Source organism: Chiloscyllium plagiosum, chromosome 26, assembly GCF_004010195.1.
Source record: "Chiloscyllium plagiosum isolate BGI_BamShark_2017 chromosome 26, ASM401019v2, whole genome shotgun sequence".
In the NCBI taxonomy this organism is placed as follows: Eukaryota; Metazoa; Chordata; class Chondrichthyes; order Orectolobiformes; family Hemiscylliidae; genus Chiloscyllium; species Chiloscyllium plagiosum.
Genome location: NC_057735.1, coordinates 6809737 through 6829044, shown reverse-complemented (window position 1 = coordinate 6829044; position 19308 = coordinate 6809737). Strand labels below are relative to the sequence as shown.

Below are 19308 nucleotides of genomic sequence, written 5' to 3'. Positions count from 1 at the left end.
GGTTGAGGTTAGATTAGATTAGATTAGTTACAGCGTGGAAACAGGCCCTTCGGCCCAGCAAGTCCACACCGACCCACCGAAGCGCAACCCACCCAGACCTATTCCCCTACATTTACCCCTTCACCTAACACTACAGGCAATTTAGCATGGTCAATTTACCTAAACTGCACATTTTTGGATTGTCGGAGGAAACCGGAGCACCCAGAGGAAACCCACACAGACACAGGAGAATGTGCAAACTCCACACAGAGAGTCACCTGAGGAGGGAATTGAACTCAGGTCTCTGGCGCTGTGAGGCAGCAGTGCTAACCAGTGTGCCACCGTATATGTGTGGTAACTTTGCTAATTACATCATCCACAGTCACAATGCAGAGAACAGTGCAGCTATACTAAATACAATTAACATTATAATCATACCCATGCTATTGCAGTATGAGGGACCAATCAGCCACATCATACACTTCACAGTTTCCTACAATATTTGTTAACTGGAGCATCCAATCCACTGACTTTGTTGGTTAATAGTCTCACTGCCTTGCACCCCAAACCGATGTACCCTTTACCATGGCTACTGTAGTGCAGCAGTGCTCTGGGCAAGAGCCGGAAGGTGCCAATTGGAATTCACTCCCACTATGTGTCTATTTCCAAAGTCAATCAAGGTCTGCATATACTGGTGGTACTCAAGAGGAATGTCCTGTTGGTTAATGACCCAACACCTTTTCAACATCCAGAATGGTCCAGAAGATAACAAAAGCAAATCCCAAAGATCTGCAGATGCTGGAAATCTAAAACAGAAACAGGAATTGCTGGAGAAAACTCAGGTCTGGCAGTATGCGTGGAGAGAAAGCTGATCGAAAACGTCCATCTGAACTGAACTTGTGCTCAGGGGCTCTGTCTCAATTAGTCACAGTTTTCTTTTCAGGGTTGCTAAGCAGTTTGTCAGAGGCAAGGCCAAGGTTCCCAGTCAAGGTGTAGAATCAAGGTGAAGAGATCAACCAAATGGCTCCTGACTGCTTCACTGAGTCAGCTAACGAACCTTCATGCCCTTGTGCGTGCGTGAGTGACCAACACTGGCAATTCAACTTTTCAGACAAGCCCCTCAAACACAGACACGCTTCATCAGTGGGACAACCAGTAGATCAGTGGCTCAGATTTGGAAGTGAAAGGTGAAACACTCCGGGATACATGTCCCTGAACGCTGGAACCAGATCGCTGTGGAGGAAGATGTGGATGGGATAGGACATCCTGTGGCAGCCTCACATTCCACACAGAAGGGACTTTGAGAAGGTGGATCACAGGCCCTGTTAAAATGCTCTGAACCGACTTACAGAAGGAAAATGACAAGAGTTGGAAATACTTGTCTGCCACATACTGAGAGGAAGCAAGGAGGAGATTTAAATCCTTCCTCAATCCCGACATCTTGTTGGGTTTGACCGGAGAACGCAACAGCCTTCAGGTTCAACAGCCAGAAGCAAAAGATAATTAAACCGTGAAGCAAGAGGCCTCCAGCTGAGCTTTCCTTCAAGTCTCAAACGTCTATGAGTCCTTCAGGTAGAGAGCTTCCACAGCGTCACTGGGTCCATGCGACACTCCGCCAATGACTAACAGGCGGTTCTTGAAGACGATGCTAGAGCAGGTGCAGCGGGCAGTGGGCATGGGTGGCAACCGTTCCCACCTATTCTTGGTCGGGTGCAGGGCCTCGGCTGAGCTCAGGACTGCTGGCTGGTCTCCTGGAAAACAGACACAATGGTAATACAGCTTGACCCAGCCCTCAGGCAGCATCCCTGTTCACTCAGCCCCTAGCTAGACATAATAGGCTCAAAGGATCTGAGTAAAAATTCACAGGGAAGGTATGTATTTTCTCCGTGAGCATTACCCTGGCATCCAATATCAATTTGTTCTGTCCTCCTGCCTGGCAGAGTAGAGTCAAAGGGTCAAGTGGCCTACTCCTGCTCCCAAATGTGGGTGTTTGGTTTATTCCCCTCATCCGATGGTTCTCACTGGGTAGTGGTCCCCATGGAAACCTGCCATCCCCATGATAATGCAACACTTTTCATGTGAGAGATTTTAGGCAATGTGTGTTGGCAGACTATTCAATTGCAAGAGGCATCACAAACTCTTCCTCTCACTCTTTGAAGAGCACTTGATTTGACAGACTCAGTAGAAAGTAATTATGATAAGGTGAGGACTGCAGACGCTGGAGGTCAGAATGGAGAGCGTGGTGCTGGAAAAGCACAGCCGGTCAGGCAGCATCTGAGGAGCAGGAGAATCAGCGTTTCGGGCATAAGCCCTTCATCAGGAATCCTATATAAAACCCTTGCCCGGCTGTTGGTCACTCAGATTGATTGCAGTGCCCTCTGCCAACAAGACCTTTTCAGGTGACCATCTTAGGAACAAGTGTTAATGTACATGAGGAAGGCCAATTCCACACCACCCTGTTCCCCACCACCACCCACCTCCCCAACATCCCCCCCTCCCTCTACTGTTTGCTAACTACTCCTACCCTCCTACCTGCTGGTGTCTTTCTTGGAACCCCGTTCCTATTCTCTCCTCACTGTTGCCCTATGCCTTCCCCTCTGCCTGTCCTCAGCAGCAGTCACTGACCTGCATCCTGCAGCACTGCTGGGCACAACCCTGACAATCCAGCCCCTCTATGGAAAGGAGGACGAGGTTTGGCACTAGTTTGGATGAGCTGAACCACTTTGCGACAGAAGTCACAAATTCGACCAGTTAGTCCTTGATTGAAGTGAGTATGTGGCAGTAATCCCCCGCTAACCCAGTTGGTTCTGAACTTTCTAAAATGTCTGAGAAATGAGTGCGTTGTGTGAAACCTGTTGAAATGGGGTTTTGTCCTCACTCAAACTGGCAACTGTGGCTCATTTGGCAATGCCCTCAACTCTCAACTTCAGCACCCACCCCTGGTTGGCATTATCCCCAGCCCCACCCCCACCCCCCTCCAGGGCCCACACACCCCTCCCCCCCAACCACCTCTCTCTCTCTCACACACACACACATATACACACACACACACATTCCTGATAAAGGACTTATGCTCAAAACGTCGACTCTCCTGCTCCTCGGATGCTGCCTTACCTGCTGTGCTTTTCCAGTGCCACACTTTCTGACTCTGATCTCTCCAGCATCTGCAGTCCTTATGTTCTCCCTGACCATTATCCAGGCTGTCCCTGCGGTGGGAATACTGTGCTGCTGGAGGTGGTGTTTTAGGAGTGTCCCATCTACTCTCTCGGGTGGACAGAAAGGGGAATATCCTTCAAAACCTCAATGATACAAATGGCTATGATCACCTTGTTGTTTTGTGAGAGCCTGCAGTTCCTATATGTTAGCTATGGCTACCCTTAGCTCTAAAGTACCTTTCTGAGATGACCTGAGAGTCATGAAATGTGCTGTAGCTTTGTAAGTTTTTTTCATTCTTTCAAAAACTCATCAACAGTTCAAAGTAAATCCCTAGTAGGCCATTCGAAACATTCGCTCTGATGCAATTTAGCAGGCAGTTAGATGTTGTGCAATGGAGACCAGACTGCATTTCTGGTAAACACAACATTTCTCCATCCCATCCACTATTTTACTTTGCTTTGCCTGTGGCATCCTCTGCTGGCAATACTTGAGGAGTGCACATTCAAAGTAAAACAGAGAAAGGTCTCCTTCCTTAATGGCAAAATATTATGAATGCTGGAAATCTGAAACAGACAGGCTGGAGGCTGGAAGAACACAGCAAGCCAGGCAGCATCAGGAGGTGCAGAAGTCGACGTTTCGGGTGTAACCCTTCTTCAGGAGTAGGGGGAGCTACAGATAAAGGGGGTGGCGGGGGAAGGGTGGTGAAGTGGGGACAGGTGAAGACAGATAGAAGGTATGACCTGGTTGCTCAATGGGAGGAATGAATCTGGTTGGTGGCAGGGAGAAGTGGAAGGGAGGGGGAGAGGCTGGGAAGAGATTCGGGGGATGGGGAGGGAGGTTATTTGAAACTGGAGAACTCAATGTTGAGTCCTCCGGGCTGTACCCAGGCGGAAGATAAGGTGTTGTTCCTCCAATAGAAGCTGAGATTTGTTTTGGCAATGGAGGAGGCCAAGGATGGTCTCTTTGGAAAGGGAAGCAGAGAATGCTGGAGAAACTCAGCAGGTCTGGCAGCATCCGTGGAAATAGAAACAGAGTTAACATTTCAAGTCCAGTATGAATCGTCTTCATATCTGATGAGTATCTCTGGCACTTACTGTATTAACTGCATAGCTTACAAACTGCCTTTCGAGGGGCAGTGTCACAGTGGTATTATCCCTGCCTGTGAGCCAGGAAGGTGCAGGTTCAAGTCCTGCATGTTCAAGAGGTTCATTGAGCAGACTGATGAGAAAATAGGTTAAAAAAACAACTGCCTTTCTGAAGAGGGGTTGTACAGAAACATTAACTCTATTTTTCTCTCCACGGATACTACCAGAGCTGCTGAGTTCCTCCAGCAACTTCTGGTTTTGTTTCAGATATCCGGCATCCACAGTATTAACCCCTGTTGCATTCCCTCTGGGGTAACATGTGCTTCCTCAGGTAAAAGAACCAAAACTGGACACGTTGCTATGAAGATGACTCATCCTGGACCTGAAATGTTAACTCTGTTTCTGCCACCACAGATGCTGCCAGACTGGCTCAGTTTCTCCAGCATTCTCTGTGTTAATTTCAAAAGTCCTTCCTTGTATGTTGCACTTTTCTTGGGTCTGCTAAAAAAAAATTGCGTTCTCATTTGGGAAGGGAACGTAGGGGCAGAGTTGGAAAGGACCAGGAGTTACTGAACCTTTCGAATTCTCTTGCAGATATTCCAATACTGACAGCTTGTGTCAGCTGTGGCACAGTGGCTGCATCTTCACAATGCAGTCAGGAGAAGGATTTGAATTTTACTTCAGAGGTGTGAGCAGTCCAGCCTAACGCTCCTGGTGTCAATGCTGAGGGAGTGCTACATTGTCTGAGCTGCCACTTATTAAATGAAATGTTCAATACAGGCCCCCGACTGCTCTCGGAGCTTGATGTAAAAGATCCTATGGCACAATTTCAAAGCAGTGAGGGGGCCACTTGTCTCCATCTTCTGGCCAAGACTTATCCCTTAACCAACATCTGTAAAATAAATATATGAAAAAGCTGGAAATACTCAAAGGTCCGGATGTAACTGTGGAGTAAGAAACAAGTTAATGTTTCCGCACTGTGACCCTTCATCAGATTAGAATCACATTTTTTTTAAGTGTATTCAAATTTACTGCCACATTTCCGACATTACATTAGTGACTACATTTCAAAATTGGTTGGCTGGGCTGTCCTGAGTCTATGGAAAGTGTAACAGAAATGTAACTTATTTTTTTGAAAAAAGACACATTTTGTTGAAACTGTTCATCTTGCAAACATCAGGACAATTCACAAGAATACCAGTGTAAAGGGGACTGACATAGAATCCCTACAGTGTGGGGTTTTGGCCCATTGAGTCCACATTGGCCCTCTGAAGAACTTCCTAACCAGACTCAACGCCCTACCCGATCCCTGTAACCCTGTATTTCCCAGGCTAACCTATCCTGCACACTATGGGCAATATAGTATAGCACATCTTTGGATTGTAGGACGAAATTGGAGCACCCATAGACACTGAGAGAATGTGCAAACTCTCCACAGACAGTTGTTCGAGGGTGGAATGAAATCCGGGTCCCTATTGCTGTGAGGCAGCAGTGCTTACCACTGAGCCACATTGCTGCCCCTCAACATGGCTTTACAGTATGAGCAGAGTTTGCTGATTGGTCAGCAAATGGACTCTGATTTTAAAGGCTTTGAGATGGAGAATGCACCAGTCAGGTGATGATTGGCAGTTAACTGCCAAGCTTTGTTTAAATTTAAACCAGATAGGATGAGTCTGATTAGTGAAGGCGTTGCCCTGAGGAAACTTTATTGTGCAGACAAGTGCTTCTTCCTGTTAAGACTCATTAGTGGTTTATTCTGTACCACTGTCAACAAAACAGACCTTCAGATCCAGTAGGAAGAAGGATTGGTGGCAGCACTTCATTCCAACCATTAGCTGATTCTGCAAAACAATGGGCAATAAATGTCAAAAGAATAAATTGTCAAAAAAAAAGAATCCCAAGCTTGACAATTTTGAAAAAGATGCAGAGTGAAATCCAAACACTTTATTTTTGAGACAGCAGTAGACAAAACTCAACTCAAATGCCATCTGGTGGCTGGGCGTATGCAAAACAATAGACGAGGTCAGCACAAGCCAACTCAAGCTGTCAACAGGAAATACCGAAAGCAACTTAACATTGGACAAAAAGTGGAACAATATTGCAGTAGGCCGAGGGATTGTCTTACCTAGACCTCCAGCCACGATCACCCTGCCCTGGAGGCACGCAGCCACAAAGTCTGCTCTCTTCTTCCTCATGTTTAAGTGACGCCCTGTTTTCATCCAACCTCCTGGTTAAGAAATGGAAAAGGACAAAGAACAAATGAAACCAAATCATAATTAAAACATAGCAGGGGAGAGAGGGAGAAGGGAAAATAAAATACAGACAAATGGTAAGAGAGAATTTAAGAACATTAGAATTAGGAGGAGGAGTAGCACATAAGTATCTCAAATCCATTTAGCCGGACAATAAGATAAAAGCTGAACTTCTACTCGATGGGATGAAAACTGCTGAACGCTGCAACACAAAGGGACTTAGGGGAACTTCTGCATGAAACACAGAAAGCTAGCACACAGGAGCAGCAGGGAATCAGGATGTTTAACAAAATGTTGGCCCTTACTTCAAGCAGCATGGAGTATAAGAGTTGGGAAATCTTACTGCAAGTGTACAAGGTGCTGGTGAGACACATCTGGAGGACTGTGAGTTGTTTTGGTCTCGTTATTTAAGGAAAGGCATCATTCAATTGGAGGCATTTCAGAGGAGGTTCACTCGGATGATCCTCAGTATGGACGGATTGTCTTATGAGCAAAGGCTAAACAGGTAGGGAGTCTACTCACTGGAGCTTATAGGAATGAGAGGTGATCTCATTGAAACACATGGGATTTTTACAGGGCTTAACAGTGTAAATGCTGAGAAGATGTTTCCCCTCATGGGAGAGCCAAGGACTTGAGGCGTAGTCTCAGAATAAAGGGGCACCAATTTAAGACTGAGATGAGGAGGAATTTCTTCCCTCAAATGGTTGAGCGTCTTTGGAACTCCTTGCCACAGAAAGCTGAGTCCTTGTGTGTATTTAAAGCTGAGATAGATCGATTTATAACCAGCCAGGGGAATCAATATTATGGGGAAAGGTCAGGAAAGTGGACATGAGGGATGTTGGATCAGCCATAATCTTATTGAATGGCATAGCAGGGTCCAGGGGCTGAATGGCCTACTCCTGTTCCTATTTCTAATGGTCTTATGGTCAACCCCTTACACTAAATAAGTATCACTTGTGTCCACGAGCTTATCAAAGAACAGGCTGGAGCCTAAATCAACCCATTTTGGGTACTTGCCAACAGCAGGACCCCAAGCACCATATCATCTCCAGCTACTCGGTACAGGCACAGTTACATTTACCCTGAGGCTGGACTGGGCAACTCGCAGGACTTGTACACTCTGCTCTGTAAGCAGCCCTTACCTACCCTGCTCAATGTCAAACACCTCCACCGTCCTGACAAACTTGGGTCTCTTGTAGCCTCGAGCTTGCTGTAGGCCTCCGAGACTAAAGAAATTCTTCTCCGTCATCACGCAGCTTGAGAAGGCTCGCCGGCCGGGAATGCTCGGGAACCTGCTCCATGACTTGGCCTCGATGTCATAGGCTTCGAAGGCAGTGACCGGATTCTTCGCTTGTCTTCCACCTGCCACAGGAGAAAGGAACTGAAACAATAAGGTGTGAGCTGTTCCGTCACTTGGTCAGGCTGCAGGACTCCATAGCCTCAGCACTCAAAACAGGCACATCTCCAGCAGAAGGAGGGGAGAGAAAGGTGGGGGGAGATGAAGGTCAGAGCTGGTCAAAAGCAACTTAAACTAATCATTCCCAAAGCAATACTGAGGGAATGCTGCTATTTAGGATAAAATCATAGAATCACTACAGTGTGGAAACAGGCCCTTCAGCCCAATAAGTTCACACCGAACCCTCTGAAGAGTAACCCACCCACACCCATTCCTATCCCCTATCTTTAACAAGACCTGTTTCTCCTTTCAGGTGGATGTAAAAATACTATGGCACAATTTGAAAAAGAGTAGAGGAGCGTAGTAGCCATGATTGCCCCGATTATGTTAGTTATTGGCAATGGCTTGGAAGTGCCGGTGTTGGACTGGGATGGACAAAGTTAAAAATCACATAACACCAGGTTATAGTCCAACAGGTTTATTTGGAGGCACTTGCTTTTGGAGTTGAGTCATTTTTAACATTTTTTTTAGGGAAGACAGTGTGAGTGTGAAATATAGTCATTGCTGAAAATTTGAGACTATTTAAAATTCATTTACAGGATACGGGTGTCACTGGGATTTATTGCCCTTCCCTAATTGCCCCAAGGGCAGTTAAGAGTCAACTACATTGCTGTGGGTCTGGAATCACATGTAGGCCACAACAGGTAAGGATAAAGTGAGGACTGCAGATGCTGGAGATCAGAGCTGAAAATGTGTTGCTGGAAAAGCGCAGCAGGTCAGGCAGCATCAAAGGAACAGGAGAATCGACGTTTCGGGCATAAGCCCTTCTTCAGGAAACCAAGGTAAGGATGGCAGTTTCCTTCCCTGAAAGACAGCAGTGGACCAGTTGGGTTTTTACGACAAACAGAGGTGGTTATAATGCTTGGCTCTTTACTCCAATGTTTTATTGAACTGAAATTTCACCATCTGCTTCAGTAGGATTTGAAACCACGACCCCAGAACATTAGCCTGCAGTTCTGGATCACTAGACCACAAATGTTACCAGTGTATTGCCGCTGTTTTAATTCCTGAATCTGAAGTCGGTGGACAATAGCCACTGAATGTAGAGAATCAGGTGGTCCCCGGCCATCAGGGTTAGGGAAGAAGTCTTCTTCAGAATCTCATGGATAAGAAGGGGAGAATCTCAGGCAGGGGAGACCGAGACTTCTCATGAGACAAAAATAGAAATTGCTGCAGAAACTCTGTAGATCTGGAAGCATCTACAAAGGATGGAACAGAGTTCATATTTCGAGTCCAGAGACTCTTCATCAGAACTGATTCTTACTGGTCACTAGATTGAAATGTCAACTCTATTTCTTCTCTCCATAGCTGCTGCCAGACCTACTGAGTTTCTCCAGCAATTTCTGCTCTTGTTCCTGATCTCTAGAATCCAGTTCCTTGTTTTATCTTAGCACCTGGGTCAGGGAGATGAGATCCCATTGTTTCATAGCTCTGCAAAAGGTTAATAAAAACCCTCTCTATGCCTCTCCATTTTTCTCTGGCTCACAATATCTCAAGTGGGAAGCCTTAGAGGTATCCCTCAGCTCAGGCTAGAGGTAAAATTACAGTAAGGGCCCAACCTACAGATTGAGAGAAGGACCCTGCTATCTTTCGGAGACTGGTTTAGCTGCCCATTGAGAAAATGGAGTAAAGATTGGAGAGATGCAAAGAGTTTTCCAAAGGACTTGGATTAAAATGACTTTAAAATATTTTCAGCATTAAACACATTAGTTCAGGTACAGACAAGCCTGATCTCATTGAATGATGGAATAGGTTGAAATACCTACTTCCTGATCTGATTCAAATTAGATTAGATACTCTACAGTGTGGAAACAGGCCCTTCAGATCAACAAGTCCGTACCAACCCTCCGAAGAGCAACCCACCCAGACCCCATTCCCCTTCCTTATATTTACCCCTGACTAATGCACCTAACACGATGGGCAATTTAGCATGGCCAATTCACCGGGCTTGCACGTCTTTGGATTGTGGAGGAAACCCACGCAAACACGGGGAGAATGTGCAAACTCCACACAGACAGTCACCCAAGGCTGGAATTGAACGCGGGTCCCTGGTGTTGTGAGGCAGCAGTGCTAACCACTGAGCCACCATGCCACCCTAGCAGCCATGGTTAGAGAAGAAACTACTAGAATCAAGAAAGAGAAAGCAAGAACTGGCGACACTCAAGAGGTCCCAGAATATACCCGCAGTATTAACAAGGAAGTGTCCCTGACTATTGCAGAAGGCCTACCATGTGTTAATGAACACCATAATCTAGGCTCATGATGCAGCACCGAGGGTCAGCCACAGTACTAAAGGGTCAAAACTTTACTTCAAGGCTCAACCTGCTCTTTTAGGTGGATGGAAAAGCCCCATCCTTTTTAAAAACAGCACAAGCATCATCCTCCAAAACAGATTATGTGGCCAATATCCCATTATTAATTGTGGGAGTTTGCTGTGTGCATTTCCTACATCACAACAGTGGTGATGTTTCAGAAGTACTTCATTAGCTCTGAAGCACTTTGAGATGCCCTGAGGTTAAGCAAGACGTTCATCTGTAAATAACAAGTTTTCCTTTGCTAATGTTTCAGGACTCACCAAATACGTGGATCTTGCTACCTCGAAGGAAGGTGCTGGCTGCGTATCTTGGGGTAGGCATGGCAGGAAGAGAGAGCCAGACATCCTTCACAATGTCGTATTGCTGGAGATTAGCTTGTGGATACATGTCTGATCCCATTCCACCCACTGCATAGACCCGACAGTCTGAAATTAGACAAAACAGGGAACCAAAGCAATTTTCAATCCAAGCATTCATTGTTCAATTTAGACAACATTCCCACACCACTCTCTGGGGGAGATGTCCAATGGTGTTGGTACAGTCTCCATGCCTCCTCCCCACTCCCCCACTAATGGACGATATTCATACCTGAACTTAGACGGTTGAGCCACAGACTTAATCCAGCCTAACCTATATTTGATGTTCACATTGTACAGAGAAGATAAAAAAGTTTGCCCACTTCTGTGTGTCTTCCATGATCTCGGCATTCTGCTCTACAGCCAGAGCTGCACCTCGGAGTTGTACTCATTGTGGTACTGCAGGAAATGCAGCAACCAATTTGCACACAGCAACGACAATGTGATTCTGGCCAGGTAACCTCTTTTTTTACGTGATGTTGGTTTTTTTTCATGATAAGTATTGGACAGGTCCTCTGACTCTTCAAAATAGTTTCACCTACCCGAAGGTAAGTGGAGCTTTGGTTTAACACTGTATCCAAAAGATGGTGCCTCTCTGACACTGTAGTACTCCCTCAGTTAGCTGGATGGGCAGTTTGCAGCACAGAGTGTGCCAGCTGTGCGGGTTCAATGTTCATACCAGCTGAAGTCCGCATGAAAGGTCCCACCTTTTCAACCTCACCTCTTGGCTGAGACATGGTGACCCTCAGATTAAACTCCCCACCAATCGTTTCTGTCTCTCTCTCTCTCTCTCTAATGAGAGTGGATCTCTGGGAAGTGACCTTTACTCCCTGAGCACTGCACTAGGACCGTGAACACAAATTTTGTGCTGAGATTTCTTGGGGGGGTGAAGTTTGACCCACTTTGCTTCAGGCCTGAGATTGCTTCCCACTGAAACACAGCTGACAGCTGAAAGTGCAACATATGGGGGACTGAGGAGGCCTATGGAATTAATCTTGGATCTGTTCGTCAAAGAGATGGGTTGGATAGGATGGGCCAAATAGCTTCCTCCTAAGGGATGTCAATACCTCATCAATCAAATTGGTAAGTTTGGTTAATGTCATGGTTATGGTCAAGAGGAACAGGTTGCGGCAATTAATTATTTTTGAGCAGAGTTGGGGGAAAGTTGGGAATATTGGATGCAAATTGTGAGACTGAGCAAGTCAATGCAGAAATACTAGCTCACCAGAGAGAGTGGTGTGGGTGTCACTATATACTATAACAGTTATGTTTTAATATGGAGGTTTTAGATGGCAAGGCTTCCAACTTGTTTGGCTTTTCTTATCATCATTAAAAATCAATACTTCCAGGAGAGAACAAACAATAACTGCTACATAGTGGGAAGTTGTTGGAGGGTAACATTGACCCAACATTTTAGGCTTATTTGTGTTTCAATGGGAACTCATTCTAGCATTCTTCAATTGGAATGTATAATTGTACGACACAGATAGAGGCCCTTGAACCCATACAGCAAATATTGCCTGCCCCATTTCCTACATTACAACAGGGACTACACCTCAACTGACTGTAAAATGCGTTGGGACACCCTATGCCCAGTAAAGGAACTTACAAACGCTGGACCTCATTTCTTCTTACTTCCTCCAAGAACAGGCTGCATTTATTGTCAATGCCACTAGGAGGTGGCATAGCAAGTGGTGTGCTAAGAAAGAGGCCAAAGGGACAAGCATTGGACAAAGGGGCGTGGCCAACAAGTTGGTGAAATGGGGGTTGGGTAGTGATGGTGTGGGTGAGGGAAGGAGAGGGGAGGGGCAAAGACCCTCCTAGTGTTGAGAGGAGTGGGGTGTAGTATGGCCAGAAGCTGGTGGCCATCTTTGACATTTGTGGAGTGTACATTGCCAACAAATTCCCTCATAATTTCCAACATCTCTATTGAAGATCCCCTGACCCCTTCTGCTCTGGAGAACAATTTCAGCTTCACCCGTCTTTCTCGATAACTGAAGTCAGGATCAAAGTTACCTTTCACAGTCACTGACACTCCCATGGCAGCTTCACACAAGGAACTCTTCTCCTCCCACTTGCCTTCGTCCACATTGTACATTTCCACTGTCGACAGGGCATTCTGATGAACTCCTACTCCCCCAATCACCAATATCTGTTTGCCCAGAGCAGCAACAGCTACACCCGCTCTTGCTGTGGGCATGGGAGGGAGGGTGGTCCACTGATTGACCTCTGGGTGGTAAACCTCACAGTTACTGATGGGGTTTCCATCTTCATCGCAGCCTCCAATAACATAAAGCTGGTCCCCACTCTCCACAGGAGTGCAGTACACCCGACTGACAGGTAAGGATGCCAGGGACTGCCAATGGAAAAACTTGGCACTGGGCACAGCCATGGCATTTGACTGTGTGTGCTGGCAGGATCTCACTTCCTCCTTCTGACATACAGCCCTCTGAAATGTCAGACTTTGAAGACCATCTCCATCTCCAGATTTCTTGCATCAACTGGGCACAAGGTCTGTCAATATGAAGACAGGAAAATCAAGATGGTAAAATGAAGGTGGCACTACTGAAATAATTAGAAACAAATAAAGCTGTAAAACAATAACCTCCAATTTTCCTCACCCGCCCTGACTCATTCTGGAACACAAACCTGGGGGGAAAAAGCCACTCAGAACCTTATCCAAGTCCCCGATCTCCAATTGGGAGACAGTGAATGGCAGCTAGCTATTCGATTGTGAGGCATCACTGCTAAGTCTATCTTCATGATTGTGCTGAAAGGTTTCTGATCCATGCATACATTAACATAATTTTAATAGTAATATCGTATCAGCTTGGATCTTGAGGGAGCGGCATATAGGGTTGGCTATTTTTCTGAAGAGTTTAAAGAAATAATTGGGTCAGCCAGTCCTTCTGTAACAGTCACCCAATCCAGTAGCAGTAAGAGGGCAAGAATGATCTAAATGTTCATGGAAGATTATTTTTGCTGGTTTAAGACAGTGGGATAAACATTGAAGGCTATTCGCAATATTCCCTCTAATTCGGTTTTCGGAGTGCTGAGGTCTGTGCACAACATCAACTTCCGAAACTGGAAGTCAATGCATCGGCACACCAGGTGGCCTGTGCAGAATTGCTTCAGGATAATGAAAATTTGATTTGGTTTAGAAAACCCAGCGAATGGAAGTTTTTGGATAGTTTGGAGGACATCTAACTGGGGTCAGAAGCAAATATAATTTCTCTCCTAGAAAAGGAGTACAGAATAGTTCAGGGTAAGCACAGTTACCAGGAGAGTTTGGTTAGAAATCTACAAGTTGTTAAAAGCTGAGAAAATTTAAGCTCTCAGTTTTGTGAGTATTGATGTATGAAGATGTTACAATTTACAGGAAATAACTGGAAGGATCAGCTTTGTGGAATTTAAAGACTTGCTATGGGGGGGGGGGGGTAATTCTTCTGGATTTAAATCGTAAGGTGTTGGTGAAACCAACATTTATTGTCAATGCCACCAGTAGGTGGCACAGCAAGTGGCGTATTGAGAAAGAGGCCAAAGGGGTAAGCATTGACATGAGGGCTGTGGCCACCAAGTTGGTGAAGTGGGGGTTAGGAAAGGGGAGGGGAGGGATGATGACCTGTAAGGGTTGATGGGGGTGGGGTGAGGTATGGCCAGAAGCTGGTAGCCATCTTTGATGAGCATTTGTTTTGATGTGTGTTTTACAATCTCTCACACTATATTCTATGTCAATTGTCCTTCCTTTGGTTTTCACTTTTTGTGTAATAAGCTCCTGTTCTGTTGTTATAGTGTGTAGTCGTGTGTGATTATGTTTCAGTAAATGACTGTCATGTTGCCTAAAATCAAAATTAAATGATCTATCAAGCCAGATTTATTCTGGGATCCACCTTGCCCATTGTTACCATCATCTGGGATCATAACACAGTGGACAGATAGATACAAACACACAGTTTACAGCCTGGCTGAAAAATAGCCACCTGGAGCAGAAATTAGGAATGAAAAAAAAGAGCTAGTGCTGGAGAAACATGTCAAGGCAGCAGGTATGTGGGAAAACCACCACCTGCAAATTCCTTTCCAAATCGCATCCTGACTTTGAAATTTATTATCGTTCTTTCACTGTCGCTGGGTCAAAATCTTGAAATTCCCTCCTTAAAGGGTCATGGGTGTCCTGACTCCCCAAGGACTACAGCAGTTCAAGAATTCAGTTCAGCACCACCACCTTTTAACGGCAATTTTGAAATGGGCAATAAATACTGGTCCAGCCAGTGACACTCACATCTCAGGAATACATTCTTAAAAAGTAAAGAAACAGAGTTGATATTTCCAGTCTAATAGGACTCTTCTTCATATCTTGGCTTCTGAAAGGGAAGCATATCTGTTTCTCTCTCCACAGAGGCAGCTAGACCTGCTGAGTCTCTCCAGCACTTTGTTTTTATTTCAGATTTGCAGTATTTTACTACAGGAGTAGGGATTTGGTCGTATTTTTTAGGCTTTGAGATCAGGCTTTCTCACAGCCAGTTCAGGTAACTGAGTGCAGATGAGGTTACAGTCTGTCACTTCCCTAACTATTAGGGCAGACCTGCATGCTGGACAGACCACAGAGTCATCAGGGTGAGCTGTGCTGTCAAAGCATGCGCCAACAGCATTCAATGAGGAAAACATTTACACCCTTTTCCTGTATAGTTGCTCACATCTGGTTTAAATTATTTCCATGAGAAAGGAATGTCTCTCTAAATATTTTCTGTACAAATCCTTTTGCCTGAAGCTAATGCTGGAAAAGGCTAGTTGAACTTGCAGACTATTAATGTCTCATGTTAAAATAGTACCGAACCAAGTGCTGACCACATTCGGAGTACTGTGCACTGTTTTGGTCTCCATATTGCAAAGAGACAGAGTAACAAGAGATCCTGAGGGTACTTAATCAGGTGGCTGAGGAAAGGATGTTCCCCCTTTTGGGAGAATCTAGAACTAGGAGTGATAGGTTAAAAGTAAAGAGGCACCACTTAAGAGAGAGATGAGGAAATACATTTTTCTCTGACAGCATCGAGAATCTTTGTAATTCCCTTCAAGTAGTTGATGCAGAACCATTAAACAAAAAATTTTTAGATTGCCGAGGAGATGAAAGATTATTGGGCATTGGCGGGAATGTAGAGTTGAGGTTAAAATCAGATTAACCATGATTTTAGTGAATGGGAGAGCATGCTCAAAGGGCCGAGTGGCCTGCTCTTGTTCCTTGTTTGTAATGTATGCAGAAGGGGGTGGAAAGGATTCACAAAAGAAGAGACCAATAAAGGGCAACCTGAGAAAGGTCATTAAGATTATAAGAGGATTTGATCAGCAAGACATAAAGAAGATACATCCACTTGCAGGCAATAAAGAGGGGCCAACAATGTACCAGTCACTAACAAATTCAATAGGGAATTCAGGAGAAACATCTTTACCTAGTGAACTGTTAGAATGTTGAACCTGTTCCAACAAAGATTATTTGATGAAAATTTCACAGAAGGCATTTAAAAGGAAGACAGAATCATAGACATCTTACAATGTAGAAAGAGGCCCTTTGCCTGTCAATCTACATTTACCACGGTTAATCCACCCAACCTGCACACCTTTGGATGATGGGAGGAAACTGGAGTGCTTGGACGGAAACCACGCAGACACGGGGAGAATGTGCAAACTCCACACAATCACCCGAGGCTGGAATCAAATCCAGGTCCCCGGCACTGTGAGGCAGCAGGGCAAACCACTGAACCAGTGTGCCACTCTTAAAGATACATAGACGGAGAAAGGAATAGAAAGATAATGTGGAATGTAGAGGGGTGGGAGGAAGACTGTTTGGAGCAGTAGCATGGGTCAGCTGGGTTGAATGACCTGTTTCTGTGTTGTAGACTGAATGTAATTGGATGAAAACCAATTCCTGTTTTATAAAAATTCAAGAAAGAGCAAAGGGTTGTATTTAGATAACACCTTTGAAGGCCTCCTGTTGTTCCAAAGAACTTGACAAGTACCTTTGACGCATAGTCACTGTTGTGATGCAGGAAACATGGCAGTCAATGTATTAATAGCAAGCTCGCACATAGAGCAATGTGATAACAAACACAACTCTTAGAGTCATACAGTCATAGAGATGTACAGCATGGAAACAGACCCTTTGGTCCAACTCATCCATGCCAATCAGATATCCTAAATTAATCTAGTCCCATTTGCCAGTACTTGGCCCATATCCCTCTAAATCCTTTCTATTCATACATCCACCCAGATGCCTTTTAAGTGCTGTCTTTGCACCACTTCCTCTGGCAGCTCATTCCATACACGCTCCACCCTCTGTGTGAAAATGTTACCCCTTAGATCCCTTTCAAATCTTTCCCATTAAACCTATGCCCTCTGGGTTTTGGACTCCCCTCTCCTGGGGAAAAAGACTTGGCTACTCAACCTATCCATACCCCTCATGAATTTATAAACCTCTACAAGATCACCTCTCAGCCTCCAACACTCCAGGGAAAATAGCCCCAGCCTATTCAGCATCTCCCTATAGCTCAAACCCCGGCAACATCCTTGTGAACCTTTTTTGAACCCTTCAAGTTTAACGACAGAATATCTGGATTGCATGAACGAGTTGGACCAAAGGATACTTTGCCGTGCTGTATATGTCGATGACTCTGTCTCTATCACTGTGGGAGGAAACCAGAGCAACCCCGCACTGACACAGGGAGAACATGTAGACTCCACACAGACAGTTACCCAAGGGTGGAATTGAACCTGGGTTCCTGACACTGTGAGGCAACAGTGCTAACCACTGAGCCACCCCAGATTGATTGGCACCACATACACAAGCATCCATTCCCTCCATCACCGATGCTCAGCAGCAGTAGTGTATGCTATCGAAAAGACGCACTGCAGAAATTCACCAAAGATCCTTTAGACAGCACTTCTAAACCCACAACCACTTCCATCTTGAAAGGCAAGGACAGCAGATACATGGGAACACTACCACCTGCAAGTTCCACTCCAAAGCCACTCACCATGCTGACTTGAAAATATATCACCATTTCTTCACTGTCACTGGGTCAAAATCCAAGAATTCCTTCCCTAACTGCATTGTGAATGTCCCTACACCCATAATGTCTGTCGTGGTTCTGACAGGCAGCCCACTATGACATTCTATAGGGCAATTAGGGACGGCCAATAAAATCCAGGGCAACCAGCAATGCCCACATCAATGAACAAACAATTTTTAAAAATCCTGGGACTGTTTCCCCTATTTCCGTCAGACAGCATAACCTGGAGTGGATCCTATAAATCTGTGAATTGTTTAATGTCACTTGTGGTACTCAGCCGAAAATTATAACCACAGCAAGGAAATCTGCCAAATGCTCAGCATCACACGTTGGACAAGAAGAATGCGCTGGCAAAGTGTAGGAAAATGTTACACACTGCTGTAATGTGACCACAAATTGACCAGAACTGTACCACTGTGAAATTACTGGCTAACCACTTCGACATCACAAATATCTTCATCTTCACTAAATTGTAAAATGATTCACAGTAAACTTAAAAAAAAACACTGCAAAAGCAAAATACTGCAGGAAATCTGAAATAAAAATACAAATGTTGGAAGCACTCAGCACCTTCTGTGGAGAAGAAACCATGCGTCTCAGGGTAATGACCTGTCATTAGAATTAAAAAGCTTGTGCTTTCCAAATCTTCCTTCTCTAAATGCACATGGGAAGAAACTAAAATCCTCTCCTTTTATGCAAGGAAAAACATTTTAGCAAGCTGGGTATTGGAAAGTTCCCCAGGACTTTTGAATTGGCAATAGGATAGTTATGGAACATATTCGGTTTGTAGAGGAATAAGACGGTGTTATTTTCTGGATCTGTAGATTGTGAAGGAGCAAAAATGGCCTTTAAGACAGAAATATGCACTTCTTGTCAGATGTGGGAGTTTAAAGAGAGTTTAAGGTTACTGCAGATTATATCTGCCATAAATGCTGTTGGCTGCGAATCTTATCAGATTGAATGGATCGGTTGGAGAGACAGATAGAAGCAGTGAAGAATTTGCAACAGCAACAATATGTGATGGATGGCAGTTATAGGAAGGGGGGAAAGGCTCAGATACAGTCACGTAGATGGGTTAACTCCAGGAAAGGTAAAAGAGGTAGGCAGTTAGTGCAGGAGTCTTTTGTGGATATACCCATTTCAACCAGGTATGTTGTTTTGGAAAATGTAGGGGGTGATGGATTCTCAGGGGTACGTAGCACGAACAGCCAAGTTTCTGGTATTGAGACTGGCTCTAATGCAATGAGGGATATCTTGGCGTCCAAGAGATCAATTGTGTTAGGGGATTCTGTAGTCAGAGGTTGTGTTAGGGGATTCTGTAGTCCGAGGTACAGACAGACGTTTCTGTGGCCAGCAGAGAAAAAACAAAATGGTGTGTTGTTTCCCTGGTGCCAGGATCAAGGATGTCTCAGAGAGGGTGCAGAATGTTCTCACGGAGGAGAGGGGCCAGTAAGAGGTCATTGTCCACATTGGAACCAATGAAACATTGTGGGCGGCACGGTGGCCCAGTGGTTAGCACTGCTGCCTCACAGCGCCTGTAGACCCGGGTTCAATTCCCGACTCAGGCGACTGACTGTGTGGAGTTTGCACGTTCTCCCCGTGTCTGCGTGGGTTTCCTCCGGGTGCTCCGGTTTCCTCCCACAGTCCA

At 45.2% G+C, this 19308-nt stretch overlaps 1 protein-coding gene across 2 annotated transcripts in view; it reads right to left on the bottom strand.

Moving 5' to 3' along the window:
* Positions 1–256: 256 nt before the first annotated feature.
* Positions 257–19308, bottom strand: part of klhdc8a (kelch domain containing 8A) — a 41072-nt gene continuing 22020 nt past the window's right edge. Inside the window, exons 2-7 of one of the 2 annotated variants that reach the window (XM_043716386.1) lie at positions 12616–13113; positions 10504–10668; positions 7619–7834; positions 6346–6447; positions 6002–6061; positions 257–1730 (exon numbers count right to left, since the gene is read on the bottom strand). In XM_043716386.1, coding sequence (XP_043572321.1) covers positions 1537–1730; positions 6002–6061; positions 6346–6447; positions 7619–7834; positions 10504–10668; positions 12616–12991 — 1113 coding nt within the window. In that variant the 5' untranslated portion in view covers positions 12992–13113 and the 3' untranslated portion in view covers positions 257–1536. The remainder of the gene's footprint in view (positions 1731–6001; positions 6062–6345; positions 6448–7618; positions 7835–10503; positions 10669–12615; positions 13114–19308) is intronic. The other variant, XM_043716387.1, reaches the window with a different exon arrangement.